This window comes from Stegostoma tigrinum, chromosome 15, assembly GCF_030684315.1.
Source record: "Stegostoma tigrinum isolate sSteTig4 chromosome 15, sSteTig4.hap1, whole genome shotgun sequence".
In the NCBI taxonomy this organism is placed as follows: domain Eukaryota; kingdom Metazoa; phylum Chordata; class Chondrichthyes; order Orectolobiformes; family Stegostomatidae; genus Stegostoma; species Stegostoma tigrinum.
Genome location: NC_081368.1, coordinates 15,815,900 through 15,834,547, shown reverse-complemented (window position 1 = coordinate 15,834,547; position 18,648 = coordinate 15,815,900). Strand labels below are relative to the sequence as shown.

General features: G+C 40.8%; 1 protein-coding gene across 1 annotated transcript in view; it reads right to left on the bottom strand.

Moving 5' to 3' along the window:
• Positions 1–18,648, bottom strand: part of si:rp71-46j2.7 (uncharacterized) — a 102,397-nt gene that overhangs the window by 27,160 nt on the left and 56,589 nt on the right. Inside the window, exons 14-16 of the mRNA XM_048544005.2 lie at positions 17,124–17,305; positions 14,258–14,349; positions 9,497–13,124 (exon numbers count right to left, since the gene is read on the bottom strand). Of these exons, the coding sequence (XP_048399962.2) occupies positions 13,062–13,124; positions 14,258–14,349; positions 17,124–17,305 (337 nt within the window). The 3' untranslated portion in view covers positions 9,497–13,061. The remainder of the gene's footprint in view (positions 1–9,496; positions 13,125–14,257; positions 14,350–17,123; positions 17,306–18,648) is intronic.

The window sequence follows — 18,648 nt, the reverse complement described above, 5'->3', positions numbered from 1 at the left end:
TGTAAAAGACTGGAAGAAGTCACTTGCTGAAACGAGGAGGGGTGAGATCTTAGAAGGTTTATCAACTGAGGCTATGTTTGTAGAACTTAAAAGCAAAAAGACAGCAATCACATTGGTAGGAGTGTACCGTAAACCCTGAAACAATCAAAGTATAGATGGACAGATATGTAGGCAAATTTCAGAGAAGTGTAAAAATAATACGGTAAGAATAGGAGGGAATTTCAATTTCTCCAATTTCAACTGAAATTGTGAAAGGCTTAGGAGGGTTGGAATATTTTATAATATATCCCAGAGCGCTTTTCAAGCCAGCACATAGAAAGCCGTATAAGAGACGGGCCAATTCTGGCTCTCTTTTTAAGGGATTGAAGTTGGGAAAATGGTAGAATGGTCAGTGGGAGAACATTTCGGTGACAGTGACCATAACTCAGTAGGATTTAAAGTAGCCACGGAAAAGGGCAAAAATGAATCAGAAATAAAGGTTCTGAATTCAGGGAAGGTTTCTTTTAATAGGATAAAGCAGGATCTGGCAGAAAGGGACTGGGAGCAGCTACTTGTAGGAAAATCATACTGGAGAAGTGGGGATAGACATTAAAAACAGAAATCTTGATCAATTGGGTCAATGAGCTGAGAGGTGACAGATGGAGTTTAATTGGGATAAATGCGAGATGTGGCAGGCAAGGTGATGCATACAAAAGACAGGAGTTACACAGTTTATGGTAGGGCCCTGGGCTAGTGTATAGAACAGAAAGACCTCGGGGTTCAGGTAGATGATTCTTTGAAATTTGTGTCACCAGTAGACAAGGTGCTGAAGGCAGCATTTAGCTTGCTTGCCTTCATTGCTCGGACCTTTTGAGCATAGGAGTTAGGTCATCATGTGGAGGTTATACAGGATATTGGTGAGGCCTCTTCTGGAATAGTTTGCGCAGTTCTGGTTGCTTTGTTATAGGAAGGAGATTATTAAGCTGGAGAGGGTTCAGAAAAGATTTACCACAATGTTGCCTGGAATGGAGGGTTTAGTTATAAGGAGAGGCTGGGACTTTTTTTTAAAACTGGAGTGTAGGAGGTTGAGGGGTGACCTTATTGAGGTTTATAAAATCATGAGGGGCATTGATAAGGCAAATGACAAGGGTCTTTACCCCTATGATTTGGGGTGTTCAAAACCGAGGGGCATATTTTTAAGGTTGAGAGTAGAAAAATTTAAGAAGGACATGAGATGCAATTTTTTTTAAACAACAGAGTGGTTCATGTGTGGAATGAACTGCCAGAGAAAGTGATGGATGCAGATACAGATACAAGGTTTAAAAGACATTTGGATAAGTGGATGAATAGGAAAGGTTTGCAGGGATATGGGCCAAGTGCGGGCAGGTGGGACTAGTTTAGGAACATGGTTGGTGTTGACTGGTTGGACCGAAAAGTCTGTTTCTGTGCTATATGACACTACGAGTCTAAAATAGCAACAGTGCAGGTCTAACATGTTCCATTAAAAGTGGAGTGGGATCAAAAATTCCATAGAATACTGGATATTGAGGCATGTACAGGATTAAATAAAGCAAAGAAAACTTATGGTGGATACCAAGGGCTCAGAACATCAGAAGCCAAAAGGGGAGTCTAGAGAGTGTCGGGGGTTATTTCAAATATACATTAGGAAAGTGAAGATAGGCATGAAAAAAGAAAACAATAAAGGAAAATCTAAAGGCATTTTATTAGGGGCAAGAGGATAACCAGGGAAACGGCAGGGTAGATTAAGGACCTAGCTGATAAACAGTGGTGAAGCTGGAAGTCAAAGGTAAGCTTTTAAATGAGTAGTTTCTACCTGTATTCATGATAGCAAAGAATGCTGTAGGTATAGAAGTCAGACAAGAGGACTGTGATATACTTGAGAAATTTGCAATTGAGTAGCAGCAGCACTAGTGGTCTCAACAGGCTTAAAATTGGATAAGTTCCCAGGCCTAGATAAGATGTAACTGTGCTGCTGTGAAGCCAAGGGGGGAAGATTGTAGGGATCTTGGCATGAATTCTCAAATCCTTTCTGACCATAGGAGGGGTGCCAGAAAATGCGAGGACATCTGATGTGTTACCATTATTCAAGAAGAGTGGTAGGGATAAACCAGGACACTATAGGGTAGTCAGTCTAACATCAATGGCAGGGAAACTATTGGAAAAAAATTTATGTGGTAGAATTTGGAGAGGCAAGGATTAATTGAGGACAGTCAGCCTGACTTTGGCATGGGAGATCATGTTTGACAGTTCAAGTGAGTTTTCTGAAGGGGTGACTGTATGCGTGAAATGAAGATAAGGTAGTGGCTATAGTCTACATGAACTTCAGTAAAGCTTTTCACAGGGTTAAACTGGTGAAACTAGTTAAGTAGCTAATATTACCATGAGATCCAGGGCAATTTGGCAAATTAGGTCCAAAATCAGCTTAGTGGCAGGATGTTGATGGTAATGGTTGAAGGGTGTTATTGTGACGGGAACCCCTTGTCCAGTGACAAATTGGAGGGGTTCAGAGCTGGGTCCCTTGCTGTTTGTTATATACATGAATTATCTAGACATGAATGTGGGAGGTTGATCAATAGGTTCACAGATGATACAAAAAGACTGATGGTGTGGTAAGTAGCAAGGAGGAGAGCCTTTGGAATACATGACAATATAGAGGGGCTTGACAGATTGATAAAACAATGGCAAATGGAATTTAATCCTGAAAAGTGAGAGGTGATGCATTTTTTTGTGGACTGACAAGACAAGGCAGAATGTAATAGGACACACAGTATGACTTAGGAAGGAGTATTAGAGGGAATTTGGTGCACATTTCCATAGATCCTTGAAGGCAATGGGACAGGTAGAGAAGGTGGTTACAAAGACATTCGGGATACTGCCTTCATTAATCGAAGCATTGAACTCGAGCAAGAAGCTTATGATGAAGCTGTATATAACATTAGTTAGGTCACAGCTGAGATATCTGGCTACCATACAATAGGCACTAGACAAAGTGCAGAGGGGATTCACCAGGAGGTCTGAAGGGAGATTAGATAGGCTGGAATTGTATCAGTGATAATGGGAACTGCAGATGCTGGAGAATCCAAGATAATAAAACGTGAGGCTGGATGAACACAGCAGGCCCAGCAGCATCTCAGGAGCACAAAAGGTGACGTTTTGGGCCTAGACCCTGCTGGGCCTGCTATGTTCATCCAGCCTCACATTTTATTATCCTAGACAGGCTGGATTTGATTTCCTTAGAGAAGAGGCAGCTGAAGGGGGAGGGCATGATTGAGGCAGAAAAAAAAATTGAGAAGAGATAAGGTAGAAATAGAAAAACGTTCCCCTTAATAAAGGGATCAATAACAAGAGGACATAAATGCAATGTAAAGGGCAGGAGATTTGGAGGGGATTTAAGGAAGATTTCTTTCATCCAGAAAGTGGTGGGTATCTGGACCTCACTGAGTTGTAGAGATGGAACTGTCACGACATTTAGAAACCACTTGAAATGCCAGAGCACACAAAGCTACTGAGCAAGTACAGATAATGGGACTAAAAGTAGATAGCTTCTTAATTACCTGCAGAGAGACATTGGGTCAAAGGGCCTCTTCCTGTGCTGTACAACTCTGACTACTACCTTAAGCAAATATTTACACATTGTACAGAAAGTTTAAGTGAAGTACTTTCTAAATGCTGAAATGCTAGAAATGGCGGAGGTCCAAAAATACCTAGGCATTGTACTAGAGAGATCATCAAAATGTCACAGAATCTCTAAAGTGCAGAGAGAGGCCATTCAGCCCATCAAGTCTGCACTGACCCTCCGAACAGCTTCCTACCCTAATTCCAGTCGCCTATTCTATCTCCATAATTCCACATTTCCCATGGCTAATCCACCTAGTCTGCATAGTTTTGCACTGTGGGAAGAAACCAGACCTCTGGATTACTAGTCTTGTAACGTAATAAACATATGACATGACACACCCACAATGTTTAGACATCAGATAAGTATGCTATTTAGATAAATAATTAGGCAGCCAAGATTAACATTTTCATTACACCAAAATACTGATGCTTTTTATTCTGATGAGCACAAACTTCAATGACTGTTGTTTGAAAAATAAACGGAATATTTTGTGCAGCTCATTTATTCGTTTTCACATAAAAAATGGAAATGACTGCTCGTGTAGCAAGAACCTTAAAAGGTATTTTCCTGAAAGTCATTTCGGTGATACTGCTAGAAATGGAATGCAATAAGTATTTTGATTCCAGATATCGAATTAGAAAATTAGAGACAATGAGAAAAGCACACAGAATATTCATAATACCACGAGGAATGTGAAGAACAACTCTTTTAGAAAAAGACGCCATCCAATTGTGACCCATAACCTTTTCTGTGGCCAAAGCTTGTTTGTTTAACCATCCCTCTTGTGAACAGCACACCTATAAATGAACTGGATTCAAACCTAGGCTCTGTGATCAGTCTGGTGCTCGAATATGTTCTTGTAAATTGCTGGTGGCTGCACAGTCCCTTTAAGATTCCATTCAGTTGATTTTGAACAGGCAGGATGAAAATCAATAACAAAAATTCATCACTTTTCCTCAAGATCACTGCGTGGATTCTTTGAATTGAGAACAATCAAAACTCCCATGCATTTTAAATCAAATTTGATCCAATAGCTCCAGCATTTGGAGCACAGAGGTTTCTTCATTAAAAAGGAGCGTTTGCTTCATTGGAGAGTGGTAGTGAACAAGCCGTTTGCCAAATGTACAATAGAGCAAAGAGGGTATGGTAGTGTCATGTTGTTTACTGGGTTAACAATTCAGAAAACGTGAGGCCAAATCCCACACTAAAAAAAATTGCCAAAAGAAATCTGCAAATAAAAAAACCTGGTATCATAAATTGACCATAAAGTTGCCGGATTGTAGTAAAAATCCAATAGATGGTAAATTTGTACAGAAGCAAAAAATGCTGCATCTTTCAGAAACCTGAAATAAAAGAGAAAATACTCAGCAGCAACACTCAAAATACATAGGACAGCAGGTGAATTCACGCCCCAAAACGTCCAAACACAGGGAGGACCAATCAGGAAAAACTCAGGGGTGGTGGGAACGACTGCTTTATCTTTGTTTGAGGCTAATACTGCTGCCTGTCATTCAGGTACCAGTCTGACTGACGGATGTCTGTACACATTGTCCCTGAGGTTGTTGACTCTTTATCTCTCAATAAGGCTCTTTCATTCCTGACGCACTGCAACATCCCTTAATTTACATCTTAACATTGCTGGTGATCAAGTACAGATCTCCAGCGTAGAATGTAAGATTTCTCCCGTCACACACACATTGTAGATTGGTGCCCTTGTCCCCTACTCAGAATAGTGTCAGTTACATCATTGTGACTTAGATGAATCTTGTTGTAACACAAAAAGAGCCTGTAATTGAAGGAGCAGCAGTTAGCAAAGTAAGTTCTGGCAGTGAGGGAATTGCTTGAGGGACCATTTTGCCAAGAGCTGTGGCTTTTAAAACTTTGCTGCGTAATCCACGAATGGGTTTTTAAACGACGAACTGGGCCTCTTGCTGTGGTCCACATCTTTTGCCGAGCACGTACTTTTGTAAGTACTAAGCACACTAAGTGGATCAGAGATGTGGCATGAGGGTTCTTTCTTAGAGGTTGGCCCATGTCAGAAGCTAATATCCATGGATGTGCAACAGGACATGTGGAGCATGCTAGGGTCACCAGCTACTCACTGAATTCCACGGTGAGGATTCCTTCTGTCTGGTTTGTTGGCATGCTTGGTAAGCTAGGAAGCTGGATGTTAATGCGGCAAGTTATGACTTTAATAAGCTGTTTAACAAGACCCAAACACTGGGGTGTTGTTGAAAGTGAAGAGGATGGACTCAGGCTACAGTTGAATATGGATTAGCTGGTAAGTTGGGCAGAGCAATGGCAGATCGAGTTTAATCCTGATAAGTGCAAGCTGATGCGTTTTTGGAGGTCTACGTAGGGAAGGACATACACAATGAACGGTAGTACTGAGGAACAAAGGGATCTGTACAGATCCATAGATCCCTGAGGGTGTCAGCCCAGGTAGACAGGATGGTGAAGGCGGCACACGGGATGTTTGCCTCCATTAGCACAGAATGTTGGAGCGTAACCTCATAAAACATTGTCCAGGCCACAGAAGGAATACTACAGGCAGTTCTGATTCAGGAGATACGATCACACTGGAGAGGGTACAGAGAAGATTCACCAGGACATTGCCTGGGGTGAAAATGAAGGTGACATTATTCAGAAACTGAATTGGACCCGCCATTTGAATTCCGCGATGACAATAACAGGGAAGATGCCAGGAATTCTGTGGGGAGTAATTCACCACCTGTTCTCTCCAAAACCTATCCACCATCCACAAGGCACATGTCAGAAGTATGATGGAATAGTCTCCAGAGGGAACACTACACAAGAAGCTCGACACCATCCAAAATAGAGTAGTCCGTGTGATTGGCACCCCACCACTACCTTAAACATTTCACTCCTTCCACTGCCATCACACAGTGGCAACATTGTGTACCATTTACAAGATATATTGCAGCAACTCTGCAAGCCTCCTTTTAAAATAAATGCATGGTGGTGGGTGTTATTGGGTAGGTCAACATTTATTGCCCATCCCCAATTGTTCAGAGGGCAGTTAAAAGTAAACCACATTGCTGTGGGAACAGGGTCATATGTAGATCAGACCAGGTAAGATTTCCTTCTCTAAAGGAACATTTGAGAACCAGTTAGGTTTTTATGACAATCAAAAAAGATTGCCATTATATATGGTTTCCACGAAGCTAACATTTTAGTTCAGATTTTATTGAATACAAATTTTACCTCCATCTGCTAAGTGAGAGAGTCGAGCCAATTTCCCCAGAATATTAGGATGGTGTTCTGGATGACTACCCAATGAAGTTCCCCTTCGAGCCACATTTAGTCCTAATTAATGATCAATATGAACATTGACATACTGACATTCAATATCTCGGAACTTCCTCTCTAATAGCACTTGAGGTGTAGCTACTGCAGATGGGTGACAATAGTTCAAGTAGGCAGCATGCTACCAGCATAGAATTACACAGTACAGAAGAGGCCCTTTAGCCTATCATGCCTGCATTGAAAACTATTCTAAATCTACATCAGCCCCACTATCCAGCACTTCGCCTTGAATTTTATGACATTTCAAGTGCTCAACCAAGTATTTTTTAAAAGGTTGAGGTTTCCCGCCTCAACTACCCTCCCTGGCACCGTGTTCCAGATTCTGGGAGGGGGGGAAAAACTTTTCCTCACATCCCCTCTAAACCTCCTGCCTTTTACCTTGAATTCATGTTCCCCCACCCCACAACATTGTTTTGATGCTTCTAAAGGGAACAGCTGCTTCCTACCCACCTTGTTCATGCCCTCAATCTTATAGACCACAAGGAGGTCCTCTCTCAGCCTTGTCTGCTCTGAAGAAAATAACATGATCTTATCCAGAGATAATGGGAACTGCAGATGCTGGAGAGCTCCTAAGATGCTGCTTGGCACACTGATCTTATCCAGCCTCTCTTCATTGTTAAGCCGCTCCATCCCAGGCAACATTCTGGTGAATAATCTCTGTACCCCTCCAGTGAAATCGCATCCTTCCTAAACACCAGAGCTGCAGACAATGTGCCAGCTGTGGCCTAACCTAAGTTCTGTACAGCTCCAACATGACCTCCTACTCTTTTGGCAACGCTATGAAAGTTGAGAGTCCCATTTGCCTCAACTACACTAAAGGTCTCCTGCTGCTACCTTCAGGATCTGTGGACAAGAACCACCCCCCCCAACCCCAAGATCTTTCTGAACTTCCCAGTATCTTTTTCATTCATTGAATACTTATACAGTTACTTCTTCCAAAGTGCTGCATTTCACACTTACCAGGGTTAAATTCCATCTGACCAATCTGCCTACATCCTCTTTTAAGCCAACACCTTCTTTACTGTCAAATACTAAATAACAAGTGAATGAACTGCAGATGGCTGTCAATCAGGAACAGGGCCTGAACTCTCCTGTGTCCTAGCCCCTTGCTCCTCACCCCACACACCAGGTCATGTTACGACAGCCTACCATTAACTACCTACTGCTGGCCATGAACAGTCTCCATTAACATCTATTCACCCTCCTAGCCAGATCATTACCCACTCTTGTCTGTCCAACTGTACTTGTCTCTCTTTGGGCTCTATCCCCACCTATCATTTACTCCTTACCCCCTCCCCCACTCTATCTTCTGCATATAAACTGACATTTTCCCAGCTACCATTAGTTCTGACGAAGGGTCACCACACCCAAAATGTTAACTCTGATTTCTCTTCACAGATGCTGTCTGATCTGCTGAGCTTTTCCAGCAACTTCTGTCTTTGTGTCTGATTTACTGGCATCCATTCGGCCAATCTTCACGTCACCTGCAAACATACTCATCCACCCCACCCATTGTTTTCTTCTATATCATTTAAACACATGAAAAATAAGAGACAGAACACTTAGTGCAGATCTCATCCCTAATTGCCTATAGGGATTCTGTGAGACATTGGTTGTGAGCATCGCTGGCAACAGCGAAGAACAAATTTAAAAAACCGAAAGTCCCAAAATGGTGATTCTTTCTAAAAGTTAGGTGTCTGGAAGTGACATCACTGACAAAGCAGAATTTACCACCTACATCTTGAGCCAACCTTGGTGGGATTGCACTGCTCTTCTCTGACAAGGCCATCGTGTGTTCCCCATCCTGAAATACTCTCAAGCTGAATGGCTTGCTAGGCCATTTCAGCCAGCAAGAGACAACCAAATTATTTTCAGATTGGGTAAGGATGACAAATTTCCTTCCCCATACGGCATTAATGGGCCAGTGCATTCTGGTGACAATCGATATTAATTTTGTGACCATCCTTGCGATTAGCTTTCACTTCCAGGTTTCCAAGGTGCAGTGCCAAATTTTCTAAGAAACGTGATGGCCATGACATCTCTGAATGCACTATGACACTGTTTTCCCATGTATTCATCATTTGTGACCCCAAATGATAGACAAGGGAAACATGCAAATTTTAACCGAGATAAACAAAAGCATGACAATTGCAGCCTCTTATACACTCAAATCCCAGGTGACTTTTATGGAAAAGAAACTACAAAACTATGCTTCTAAATAAGTAGTATTAAGGGTAGAAGGCATTTTTATTTCAAACCTTGTGGTATTTGAATCACTACACCTTAACATAGCTGGAATTTCATTATGCAACAGTTTAGTTATTTAATGCAAGCCCATTGAACTATGTACTACAGAAAACCTTACCTTTAAAATCAACACTTCACAATAAATTTCCATAATACTCTGGTTGCACCTTTCTGCTAAAAGAAGAGGCCAACCTTTTTGTTGAATCCTCTCCTGACCAGTGACGGCCATGCTGCTTAGAGAAAACGTTGATGGAAAGTACACTGGAACACCACCATCTACAAGTTCCCCCCCAAGCCACTCACCATGCAAACTTGGGAATATAATCGGTTGCACCATCACAGTCAAAAAATCTGGGTCAAAATCTTGGAAATCCGGGTCAAAGTCTTGGAAATCCCTCCACAACAGCATGTGGGTGTTCCTACAGAAAATAAACTGCAGCAGCCCAAGAAGGGAGCTCACTAGCACCGTCTTGAGGGCAACAAGAGACGGGTAATAAATACTGGCCCAGCAGTAATACATGTATTCCATAAGAAACGAAACACTTTACTGAGCTTTACTAGTAGGTTTACAATGACCGCTTATTTGTGAACAACTCAGTGTTAACGCGAAATCAATTAATTACAAGGTAATGAATCACAGGAGGACTGCAGCAGTTCAAGACGACAGCTCACGACTGCCTTCTCAAGGGCATCTAGGGGTAGGCAGTAAATGCCGACCCAGCCAGCAATGCCTTCATTTCACAAACCATAAATAAAAAAATAAATCTTTTGTTTAAGAATACAATTTACAACAATTTATTTACATATATATTCGGTGAATGTAGCAATGCAATAACAAAGTTGACATTTCTAGACCCAATGTATTCAATTAAAATTTGGTCGCTCAGCATATGATTCAATTGAAACAAATAACTTGTATTTACACAGCACCTTTCAGGTCCTCAGGACATCTGTGTGTGCTTTACAACCAGTTAATTAATTTTGAAATGTATTCCCAGCTGAGGGGAATGCATAGTGCTAAGTTAATATTCTTGTCAGCTGTTTGCTGTGTTGCTGGTTGAAGGATAATTATTGCCCAGGCAGCATTCTGCTCTTTTTCAAATGTGTCACCGAACCTAAGACAGCAGATAGGATCGCAGATAAAATGGGAACTGCAGATGCTGGAGAATCCAAGATAACAAAGTGTGAAGCTAGATGAACACAGCAGGCCAACCAGCATCTCAGGAGCACAACGTCAGCTTTTGTGCTCCTGAGATGCTGCTTGGCCTGCTGTGTCCATCCAGCCTCACACTTTGTTATCTTAGATAGGATCTCAGTTCAACATTCAACCCAACAGACAGCACCTCTGACTCTGCAGCACTCCCAAAGTAGCTGCAGTAGCACCAAGACAGATTATGTGCTTAAATCCATGGACTGAGGTATGAATCCACAGGCTTCAGAACCAGAGACACGACATTATCATTGAATGAAACTGAAATTTAAAGTAGGCTAAGGAATACATTTGAAAAGTCCACTTACAAGTTCAAATTTAAAACATTACACATAAATGTACAGCCAATAAATTCAAAGTATCTGAATTAAAGGAAAATACTGCAGCTCCTGGAAATCTGAAACAAACACAGAAAACTCAGCAGATCTGACAGATTTTTCCATGTGTTGAGTTTTTCAGTATTCTGTGTTTGTTTCAAAATTCCGGAAGTTTGATAAAGGCTTTGGCCTGCAGACAGCATGCAATTTCCAGGGCTGACAATATATAGCAGATAAGCACATCTGTCCTAAAATGTTAATTCACTTGAAATATACCATTTAGACCAAAAAAGGTACAAGAACAGAAGTAGGCCTTTCAGCCCATTGAGTCTGCTCCACTGTTCAATGAGATCATGGCTAACCTAATAATCCTCGATAAAAACCGTACCAGAAACGTAAGGTCTGCTTTCTCTTCACAGATGCTGCCAAACTGGCTGAGCCTTTCCAACCATGTCTGTTTCTACTAATTCTCAACTCCACTTTTCTGCATTTTCCTCTTGATTCCCTTACTGATTAAAAATCTGTCTATCCCAGCCTCAGCAGCCTTCTGCAGTAAAGAATTCCATAGATTCACCACCCTATAAGAAATACCTCCTCAGCTCTGTCTTAAATGGGCAATCCCTTACTTTGAGATTATGCCCTCTGGTCTTATACTAGGGAAGCCAACTTTTCCACATTTACCCTGTCAAGGCCCCTAAGGAGCCTTATAACCTGATTATATGAGGTTGCTTCTCTCTCTTCTAAACTGCAATGGGTACAGGCCCAAACTACTCGAGCTCTCGAGAAAATCCCTCCATACCTGATAATTAAGCTCGTGAACCTTCTCAGCACTGCCTCTAATGCCAGTATATCTTTCCTTAGATATAGGGGCCAAACTGTTCACAATATTCTATGGGTGGTCGAACTGATGCCTTGTATAGTTTGAGTAACCTCCCTATTTTGTACTCCATTCCATTTGAAATAAAGGCTAACATTCCATTTGCCTTCCTAAGCCCCTGCTGAACTTGGATGCTGGCTTTTTGTGATTAATGCACAATGTTCGCACTTTATACAAACCCTTGCTATATCCGGATTTATTGTGTCTTGCAGTAAAGCTACTGTTTGTGGACCTATAGATTACTCCCACTAATGTTTTCTTACTCTCGTTGTCTATTACCTCCACTCATCCATTGATTCTGTATCTTTCTGTGCAAGATCATTTCTTGATGTCATATTTATTCCATCCCATTCAAACAAAGCCATCCCATCACCTACACCTCCCTGTCTTTTCTTTCAAAAAGTCACACGCCCCTCAATATTTAGTTCCCGGTTTACCTCCCAGCATAATCATATCTCCATTGTGGCTATGTGATCATATCTACTACCCCTATCAATGCTGTTAGTTCATTTATTTTGTTCTGAATATGATATACATTCAAATGTTGTCTTTTTATCATTTTGAGACCCCTTAGGTCTAAACATGGAACTCCTCATACATCATCCACAGGAATTGAATTCGAGACAATTCTTGTTGAATTTTAAAAATAAACTGAGGATTGCAAATCTGTTCACAAAAATATACATTAATACAGTGCTTGTAAAAGATTAAAATGTCTCAGAAAAACAGAAACAACATATTTAAAATACCGAAAGGAAATCAATGGGAATTACATTCTGATTTACAAGTTTGGTCAAAGGCACAGTGATATTGGAAGTCTCCAGGGAGAGACATTTACACTGCACTGAAAATAAAATTCTATGGAGTAAAAATCAGGGGGACCCAATATTCTTTGTACACATGGTGGAAAGGAATGGTTCAGGATGCTGACTGGCTTGAAAACACCCCTTGGAAAGAACTCAACCTCTTGTGTAAACTCTACGTTTAAAGTATTGCAGATTGTCTGTCAATATATGAGTCACATATTGTCACTAATCCTGAAATATTTAAAGAACCTGGAAGATGCATGTTTCAATATCTGGCACAAAAATCGATGAATAAGCACCGCCACTCCCACAAGCTTGTAAAGCATTTCATGGGCCATGTGTAGTGTCCGTACCCTGAGTAAGGAGACCTGGGCTTGGGTCCCACCTGCTCCAGACCTGTATAATAACATTTCTGAACAGACTGATTAAAAACATCTATAAAATATTTCATTGTCACTCCATTGTCAAGTGGTCAATGAGTTCAGGGAATCTTCGTAGTCTGCAGAACAGCATTTTGAACAGCGCCCTCCTAACATTTTTAATTGTTTATGAATATCATCATTTGTTCCAAGGCAATTTTCTTTTCCAATTTGGTTGCTGTCATAGCGGTTTATCATTTAACACATTGTCGATTATTCTTCTCAAACAAGACATCACATCAGGTTACCAAGGGTCCTTTATTGCCAGCTGCGATTTCAGACAACAGAAACTTCAGCACGTTCTGTGTAAATACACAAGAAAAATTACCTGATTAGCTAGTATCCTTATAGCAGAATGAATGCCCCTTTGTTTTACTGTAACTTTCTAGTTAAAACATCTTAATGGAGACCGTTTCTGACAAGTAACATTTGTAAATAAGACAGAGTATTCAAAGCAACTTCATGATATTTTTCTACAAATAACAGTAGGAGAAATGGTAAGGCAGTATGATTAATAAATGTAACTTAGGATTAACATATGGAACCCAGGCCAAGATAAAACTAAAAAGAATGGGTTATGGGAGAGAGAAACAAAAAACAAAATGCTCAGAGAGCCACTGCAGACATGGGCCATAATAATCCGTGATTTTCCATTTTCCAGCCTAAATGTAGGGTGGGCGAGCTCAATGGTGATTGACTCATCACTTGCCAGAGCTCGCTCCAATCAGCTTGTTAACAGCCAGTTGAGGAGTGTCTCAGCAAACACAATCCCCTTGCCTGTCACCAACCCACACAGTCTCAGCTGCCAGATTTACTACATCTATTTGGTCACATGGGTAAAATACCATTGGCAGGATAAGGTTGACGACCATTAATAACATGGGGAGCTGGTAGTGTTAGTTTAAACCTCATGCTCTGGGGAAACTGGTTCAAATCCCCCATGGCAGACTGTGAAGCTTGAATTCAATTTTTTAAAAAAAATCTACAATTAAAAGCTGATGGCTGTGTATCACTGTTGATTGTTATAAAATCCATTTGGTTCACTCACGTGCTTTAGGAAAGGAAACTGCCAACCTTCCCTGGCCTGGCCAACATACGACTTCATACCCACAGCAATGTAGTTGACTCTTAACTGCCCTCTGGGCCATGAGATGGGCAATAAATGCTTTATCACAAGAATAATTAAAAACAAATTGGCAATTGGCTATTTAAGGGCCTTAATCATTACAAGGGCTCAGGGGATGGCCTGTTAGTAGTAGCATCATTACCCTCAAAGAAAGTTTTTAAGACAAGTCAGGACAAGCAGATAGGCTACCCACTGGATTTTACAAACCCCTTTCCCCACCCTTGAAATTCTCGGGGGGGGGGGGGAGAGCGTGTACAATCCAGACCTCAGTGTTGTAAAAGAACTTATAGAACATTTTGTGGTACTTACATATACAAGTGTCTTATTAGATTCCACATCTTGAAATATGGGGAACAAACGTTCCACAATTTTTTTACCACGAAGAACAGAATATTTAAAATCTAAAATTGAATTAAAAATGTCAGTTTTCACTTGCTATCCGAAAGAATACAAGAAAAAAAAATCACAAAGCCATCAAATTTTCATTTTTGATTAAGATAATGTGGAAATAACTTTCTCCAAGTATTATTACTTAAGAAAACACATGTACTTTAGCAACTGAATGGACCAGGTAAGGCCACAAAATAAGTCTATTGCTGAAAGGAAGGAATGTAATGAGAATAGAAAATTGTAGTAGACAATCACTGTAAATGGACAGCGTGGGCTGAACCTTCATCCCAACAAATGTTAGACTTTAAAAATCATTCACTTGGACAGCAGAACATGAATATGACTGAAAAGTGAGGCACGTTGCTGAAGCTTCTCATTTTGAGCTCATCAGCAATATGGATAACTCTAATGGCAACACCTCAGCCAGAGACAACTTGCCAACCAACCAGTCAGCACCCTTTCCTCCTGTTGCATAAGTTACTGTGATGGTTTGAAATGTGGCATTCTTGCATTTGTTCTGATGACTGCAAGACCTTCAAATTCCCAAAACTGACCGAAACCCACCTCCAATCAAGCCATTTTCATGTTTAACAACAATGGGACAAGAAGCAGGCAGCCAACTCATTTCTAAGAGACTGTTTAGTCAATTATTTATTTTAACGAGACAGGCAGCCTCTGATTTAACACTGGACAGCAGACTTGGTATTCCTCAGGAAATTCGACAGTTGATGGGAGACATCGACAGCTTCAGGACATAGGCACATGCATCCCTCAAGTTCCCACCAGAAATGTCCTTATGCCCACAACTACCTAAGATTAGGAACTGAACTGCTCAACCTGCAGGGAGAATTGGACCCAAATCTAGCCCTCAGCCCCTTCTTACCAGCACCACTCCTCTGTCCTGACCCGCCAGGACTCAGCCCAGCATATCTGGAAACAACGCTGCCATTAGGAAATGTCCGGAAACAGCTAAACTCTCTACAAGGTAAATATTCTCCTATTCAGTGGTCAAAATCCAAAAATTCAGTTACGTAAAAAGTAAAATGACCATAGTCCCAGAGGACCATGGGGCTGCTCTCTCACAGAAAGCGAAAGAGGGGAAGGAGGATTGCTGATGAGATTAACCAGGGGTATACGATGCCTCAGGCAAGTGAACAGGTTGAGCAGATGGTGATTTCAGCCAGTGCGGGAAATTGATCCCACGCCATTCTGCAGTTGCAAATCTGCCATCCAGTCAACTGAACTAACTGACTCTATTCAATCGCCTAGCAATATCTTACAGATATTTTCTGCATTGTCTTGCTTTCAGAGGTATTTTAATAATAGGCAGTATTTTTGGCAAGAGGCGATTGGGAAAATGGTTCAAATGTTGGGGGTAGTGTGCAAGGTTGGGAATTTTGCCTGACTTCATTGAACTTTACTTTCCCACTAATTAGATTCGTTCACTGGCAGCAACCAAAAATCTGGCCAGCAACCAGCAAGTTTCTCCCAGTCTACTCTATCTAACGCATCTCAGCTTTAACCTTCAGAAGAATGTATCCTAACCTTGCTAAATGAGATTGCAATTCTTGCACCCATTAATGACCAGCTAGACCAAATGGCCCACTTGTAAATTTTATGTAATGATAGCATGCTCACAGCATACAACAAAATAGGAATATTTAAGGGACCTCTATTCAACCCATCTGGGCTGGATTTGACCTTAGGCTGCAGAAGGCCACAGGATATTTTCAACTGCATCATGGTTAAGACTTCCTGCCTGACCCGCTACAACAAACCTAGAACCATCAGCTCCTGATGGGGAGATCCACACTGCTGTGTACCAGTGAGTTAACCAAAATGGCGACTGAGTGCATCAGCTCCAAACACAATAACTCATTGTAGTGAAAAAACACATGCTGCTCCAACTTAAACAAGTAGACCATTCAACGCTTCCAGTCTATTCTGCCATTCAATAACATCATGGCTAATCTGCTTGTTTCAAATTCTATCTTCCCATCTATCCTGATACCCCTGAATCCCCCAACAATCTGTAGTGATTGGAACAAGGTCAGCCAGGTGGACCGCACGGAATACAAGTTCTCTCACTGTTAACCACTCCAATCAGGGAGCCCTGGCTGACATATAAACAGGAGCGTCAGACATCCTGTGTACTCTAGGAGCCGGTTCGGAGCTAGCTGGGTCAGTCTCACGTACAATGCATGTGTCAATAAAGGGTGACTTGGGTGACAGAATCTGTGCCTTCATGGAATTATTTCACTATCCACTTCAGTTCTGAAGAGTCATTCTGGGCTCGAAATGTTGACTGTTTTTCGCTCCCCAACAATGCTGCCAGGCCTGCTGAGTTTCTCCAGCATTTTGATATTTTTCAGCATCGGCAGTATTTTGCTTCTTTACGAATCAATCCACCTCTTAAAAATATTCAATGGCCCCACTGTAACACCTTCTGATGCACAGAAGGTCAAAGTTGCACAACTCTTGGAGGAAAAAAAAAATCATCATCTCTGCCCTGAAATGGTGACCCCTAATTTTAAAACAATGTTCCCTAGTTTTGGACTGACCCACAAGCTCTCACATTGAACTGGTCATAATTAGTGCAGGAAATGACCAAACAAGAAGAGGACATGATGTTATGATTTGGTTTAATTGCAAGATCAGTCCAATCTCTGGCTAATACTCAAGAATATACTCTCCTGGTCAAGGTTAGGTTGTGTATGGGAACACTGAAGTAAAGTTTATTGAGAAATAAAAGGGATGAAAATATAATTCTGAATTACTGGTTTACCTGAAACTTTCTCTTGTAGTAATTTCTCAGCTCTATTTTTAGTATGGGTTTTCTCTTCAGGGGATCTTTCTCGACGTGGTTCTGCAGGCTTTCCATTAGGCCATAGTGTCTCTCTTAGACAGTCCACATACAGAACTATTTGTTCCTTACTGAAGAACTGGTCCAGCTTTTTCTCAAAAAATCTACAAAAGGAACATAATTCATGCATCAAAAAGTGAGTAAGAGGCCAGAGCTAAAACTATATCACCAATATAGTTCAATCAACAAAAGAACAGATACATTGGATGTCTATAATAGGAGATTATTCCAGTTTTCATATATGGGCAGATATTTATATATTTTGAAAACTTGAACTAGCTTTTGTCCTTATATTAAATTGTATTTAGGATTCAGAATTTAATTTGATCTGAGCGCTTCCACAAATTAGGAAACAGACAGTTTTGCATAACCTGTGCATTGGAGCACAAGAACTTACCATAAACGTTGTATTCACATTTAAAGTACACCACCCAAATTTCTGATAATTTCTTCAAACTTCACACAACATTGATTTATTTTTTCAACCAAACACACTGACATTTACCTTTTAGTTTGACCCAAGTAAAAACAATAAGCTTGGTTATTTCAATTTTTTCATGAAGAAATTTCTACAAATATTAATATTATGTTAAAATAGATTCACAAACAACTTCTTCGCCACCATTCTGAATGGGCCTCTCAGGTTTTAAATTCAATGTTGATTTCATTCTTTGTGCACCTTCTCTGCAGCTGTAACATTGTATTCCTTGCTCTGTGCTATTACCCTAAAGCACTTTGGATGGTATGATTTGCCCATGCAAAACAAAACTTTTCACTTTGCCTAGGTACACGTGACAATAATAAATCTAATTTTTAAAAAATCTAAACAGTTTGTCAAATACAGACCATTACTATTAGATTAGATCTTCAATTTCACAGTTTTATCTTCTATTGGAATGGAATTCAAACTATCAATTTGCTGGAGCTGTTGCTTCGTTTGCTGAGCTGACTGGTTTTAGTGCAAATGTTTTGTCCCCTTTCTAGATGACACCTTCAGTACTGTTGCTCTGCTCCATTCTGAATTTATATTGTCTGGTCTGTTATGATGGGTATTTCTGTTTCTGGCTTTGCTCCCTCGTGGTTTGTAGATTGGATCTATTTCAACATATTTGTTTATGGTACCAGTGGTTGAAAACCACGCTTTCAGGAATTTTCTTGCTTGTCTTAGTACAGTTATATTGTCCCAGTTAAACTGATGTCCTTCTTTGTCAGAGAGAATAGAAACAAGGGAGTGTTCTTCATGGCATTTTACTGCGAGTCGGTGAACACCAGTTCCGACTTCTTTCTATTCAGTCTGACCAAGGAGGAGATCAGTTTAACTGGGGCAACATAACAGTACTAGGACCAGCAAAACAAAGACAAGCACGAGAATTTCTGGAGGCCTGATTTGCAACCATTGGTACCATAAATAAATATGTTGAAACAGGTCCCATCTACATACCACCAC